This window comes from Sinocyclocheilus anshuiensis, unplaced genomic scaffold (assembly GCF_001515605.1).
Source record: "Sinocyclocheilus anshuiensis isolate Anshui unplaced genomic scaffold, SAMN03320099.WGS_v1.1 scaffold1036, whole genome shotgun sequence".
NCBI classification, from domain to species: Eukaryota; Metazoa; Chordata; class Actinopteri; order Cypriniformes; family Cyprinidae; genus Sinocyclocheilus; species Sinocyclocheilus anshuiensis.
Window position 1 is genome coordinate 712,743 of NW_015550226.1, and position 4,443 is coordinate 717,185.

At 38.2% G+C, this 4,443-nt stretch overlaps 1 protein-coding gene across 3 annotated transcripts in view; it reads left to right on the forward strand.

Moving 5' to 3' along the window:
* The window catches only part of LOC107661004 (protein PTHB1-like), a 164,070-nt gene that overhangs the window by 78,521 nt on the left and 81,106 nt on the right, over window positions 1-4,443 (forward strand). For all 3 annotated transcript variants that reach the window (XM_016450443.1, XM_016450444.1, XM_016450445.1), the window contains one exon: window positions 1,934-2,159. In XM_016450443.1, the coding sequence (XP_016305929.1) occupies window positions 1,934-2,159 (226 nt within the window). The remainder of the gene's footprint in view (window positions 1-1,933; window positions 2,160-4,443) is intronic.

Consider the following 4,443-nt stretch of genomic DNA (forward strand, 5'->3'; position numbering starts at 1 on the left):
ATATATATTTTTTATTATTATTATTTTTTATAATTATAATTGTATTTACAGCTTAAATTCATGTAATTTTTTAACTTCATGATAATGATTTCATGTTATTTGTGTGCTGAACTAAATCCATGAGAGTAGCATATAGGGCTGCACAATTTGAGGGGGAAACTTTTTTTCATATATATATATTAAACATTATTTTTACATTCTAAATTGCTAAATTGTCACAATTTTTATGAAAAAAAGTTTCCCCCTCAAATTGTGCAGCCCTATATGCTACTCTCATGGATTTAGTTCAGCACAGAAATAACATGAAATCATTATCATGAAGTAAAAAATTTACATGAATTTAAGCTGTAAATACAATTATAATAGTTAATGTTTTGGAACATTTATCCCATGATGTGCTGCATTTTAATGCAATGGCAGTGAGGATTGCTTGCGATAATTCTGTTTTGTATTGTGTTCTAAATTGCAGAAATCGCATTCTATCTGCAAAGAAAATATTTTTTATCTGAATAATGATCAACAATGCAAACTTGACTTAGAAAATACACTACCAGACTCATTCAGTCATCAAACTGTATATTGGCAGGTTTAAATGTAGCTCTGATGGCACAATACTGTACAAGCATTGCTGCACACAGGTGTGATATTTGAGTCGTGCGCAAGAATTTGCTCATCCCATCCGATTTAAGACCTAGTTGCCCCAGTCTCTGCTTACCCTACATACAAAAAATAGCTTGAATCAGCCTAACCACCCATCATGCCACTGTTCCCACCACTTTTTATGACAAAGCTACTCCACTGTACATAGCAACCAATGCCTTAGCAACCACCCAGAACATTTTAGCCAGCAATGCCCTGGCATCCACAACATCCCTGTATTCTGTGCCATCAACACTCAAAAATGTGATAATCTAGTCTTTGTCTGTTGGGTCCTCAGCTGTACAGTCACATATGGAAATATTCTTTTATCTGGAGAGAGTTTCTTACTCAGGATTGTTAACAATATTTGTATCTCTAAACTCTCTGTAGATAATTCATAGAGAGTGTGATTCAGTATGCCAAAACACACAGTACTCATGTGTCTTGAGCGTCTTTTATTACTCAGGCTGGTGTAATCCGCTAATTTTCTCCACTGGAGACTTTTATCTGATTTATCAATGTCTTCCTCTTTCTGTCCCTCTGATTCTCCTTTATCTTCTGTAGTCAATAAAGGGCTCGCCCCTGTCATCAGCGTAACAAGGCTGATTACCTGCTATTAGATCTCATTAAGGGCTGTCTGTATGGCGACACAGTCGTCCCACATTCCACCTGCCTGTCAACACCCCAGCCCATCTCTCAGAGCCTCTCTAGTCTGCCTGACGGCAAAAGGGTGGGCTGGAGATGCTGCAGGCCAGACTTAAAGTTACTCCCTGTGAACAGAGATTTTTATGTGTGTGTGCGTACACACATATAAAAATCTCTGTTCATGGGGAGTAACTTTCCATTCATGAGGCATGTGGCAAAATGCACTTCACAACCCTCACAGCACTCACAGAAATTCCATTTAAATGTTTATGGCTTGTTTGTATGTAGATCGAGTTTTAGATGTGGCTAGAAAAATGAAGTGGATGGTAGGGAGTGTTTGTGGCTCATTGAATAAAAACATCAGATGATTGCAAACAAAGAATGAGAAAGTATTAAAAATAAATAAGACAATATACTAAGGTGAATATAAATGAATAAAAATGAATTAAGAGGCACTACTCATAAAGTTTGAGAGTTTTAAACATTTCTTGTTGCTTTGTACTCTAGTCATTAGTGTGAAAGTGTGAAAATCATAAACTTCACACTTCACATCAACCACAACACAAAACTCTCAAGCAGGACCTTGTTTATTCACTTTCAACTGGTGAATTATTATATTTGCAAGGCTCAGTTTGTATATGTTTTTCAGGGCTGGGAGGAAAGCGTGGATGCAGCCGTCTCCCACCTCTTAAAATCGTGTCTGACACGCAGCCCCAAAGATCAGGCCATCAGCTTGAGCACCGGCCCACTAACCATCCCAAAAGACATGTCACGCCTGAAGAAACACATCACGCTGCTCTGTGACCGCTTGGGCAAGGGTGGCCGTCTCTCGCTCACCTCAGAAGCCAATGTCCCTACAACTGTCATGATGCCAGGTCAGAAATATCTTACTTTGGAAGCTTTCATGCATAGAGGGGTCATTTGAAAGGGCTTCGTTGTAAAACTTAAACCAACATGTTGGGCAGGAGCTAATGGCATTATTTGGAGCCCAATATAGAACCTTGGGGTACTCCATAGGCGATGCACACAGAGATAAAAGATAAATAGTTCCCACTATTTAACAGCCATGGTTCTATATTTAAGACCACTTTAAAGCTTTACTACTCATGCCATACCAAGATATTAATAATACTTCCTATGTTGTAGCGGTACAGCTCGCCCTCTGACTCCCACAATTTTTGGATAACAGCTTTGATATATAAGATTGTAACGAGGTTACAGCTCCAGATATGAACATGCTAGCAAGCTTTCATTCATCTTGTAGAATAAATTAAAAATTACATTTGTATTATAAACAGGGCTGTCGGGATTTTTTTTAATTTTTTTTATGGTGATTAACCAACTTTGATGCGTTTTTGACAGTTCACTCCAAAAAAAAAAATCTGCAGGTTCAAAATACTTTTTTTAAATGTGACAGCTCACACTTTTATGTGCACACTCACATTCAAAGCTGCTGGATTGTGTGAATGTACTTGTGTAAGTTTGTGTAGCTAAAAGACTCTGCATTCACATTATCTAATAAAAATATCCGAAACAAAATCTGAAGATTGCATAAAGACAAGTTTAAAATGATGGTTTCATTGTGTTGAAATTAGAATCAAAGTTTTTTTTTTACAAAGGAGATTTTTGATAGCTCTTTTTTTATCACTCTATAAATTAAAAAATATTGTCAACAGTCAATTTCACCGTATTTTAGGAATAAAATCTTATATAATTCAGTCTAATGAGATATGAACAAACCTTCAGAATATATATTGGAATAAAACTGGACATTCTGGTGTACTACTGAAGTGGAGATTTCTGGCTCAGTGCATGAGAAAAACTCATTTCGAGGAAGCTGTCTTTAAACATATGTATTGTAACTGAAAACTACAGACACAAATAGATAAAGTGTATTTAAATAATAATTTAATGTGTATTCTGTATGTTCTCTTTTCACTAGTCTGAAAGAAAACATGCTACGGAAGCATGAAAAAAAAACTTGACCAGTGCAGTGAAAAACAGCCTTTCACCAAAGTGTAAAAATGTAAAAGTCTTGTTTTGTCTTTCATTTTGGTAGTAAACTATATTTGAAGACTTCTCATGTTACACTAATGCTATTGTAGTGACGTGCAGGGGTAATAAGGATAGAAAGAATAGAGCTTTACTTCAGAGGACACATAAAACGCCAGAGATCCCTGAGGAATGTGTGAATGATTAACTCGATGGGTTCTGTTATCAGACGCCTGTCCTCCCTGAAGTCTCGGACTGTCTCTCTCTCCCTCTCTGTTGTTTGGACACTGGGTGTGTAGATATTATCCTCCCCTCAGATGGCAGAATGTCTGAGCACACAGCGTTTGGTCAGTTGCCAGTCGTGTGGAGGAGAATGAGTGACTAATCTCAGAGAATCCTGCTTAAATTGCTTTTGTCTGATGAAATATGTCTGCAGGACGTGTTGCTCCATTCCTTCAAGTTTAAAGTCAAGCTCTTGACACTCTCTCATACACACACTTGTGACCTGGCTGTTTTATCTGTCTGATTTGTGTCTTCCTGTCTGCCTTCCCCTCTGTGAGTCCTGTTCTCCCTCACCTGACCTTGCGTTGAAGTGATGACATCACACGGAAGGATTGCCACACTCCCTGAGCACCTGCCTCTGAGCTAATGCATCAGCATTCGTAATTCTCATATCAGAGGGACCATGTGTTTTTGTTTAATTTTTCTCTCTTTCGTTCTTTAAGATCTTCTTTTGAATGAACCACTGGAGGTCACGGTTCGTTCATGGAGGAGTCAGTGTTTGGCTCCCTTGTTAAAGGGGTCATATGATGCGATTTCAATTTTTCCTTTCTCTTTGGAGTGTTACAAGCTCTTGGTGCATAAAGAAGATCTGTAAAGTTGCAAAGACTAAAGTCTCAAATCCAAAAAGATATTCTTTATAAAAGTTAAGACTTGTCCACGCACTCCTAAAACGCCTCATTCTAACATGCCCCCACGTCTACGTCACGATGTGGGGAGATTTGCATTACGCCGCCCAAATGTTCACGCAGAGAAAGAAGGCGTAACTTTTATTATCGCTGTAGTATTGTTGTTGCCGCCACCATGTCGTGAAGGCGCTGTGTGTTTCGTTGTGAAAGAGAAACTACTTTGTTTGGCCTTCCAAAAGAGGACGATATCCGCTTCGTC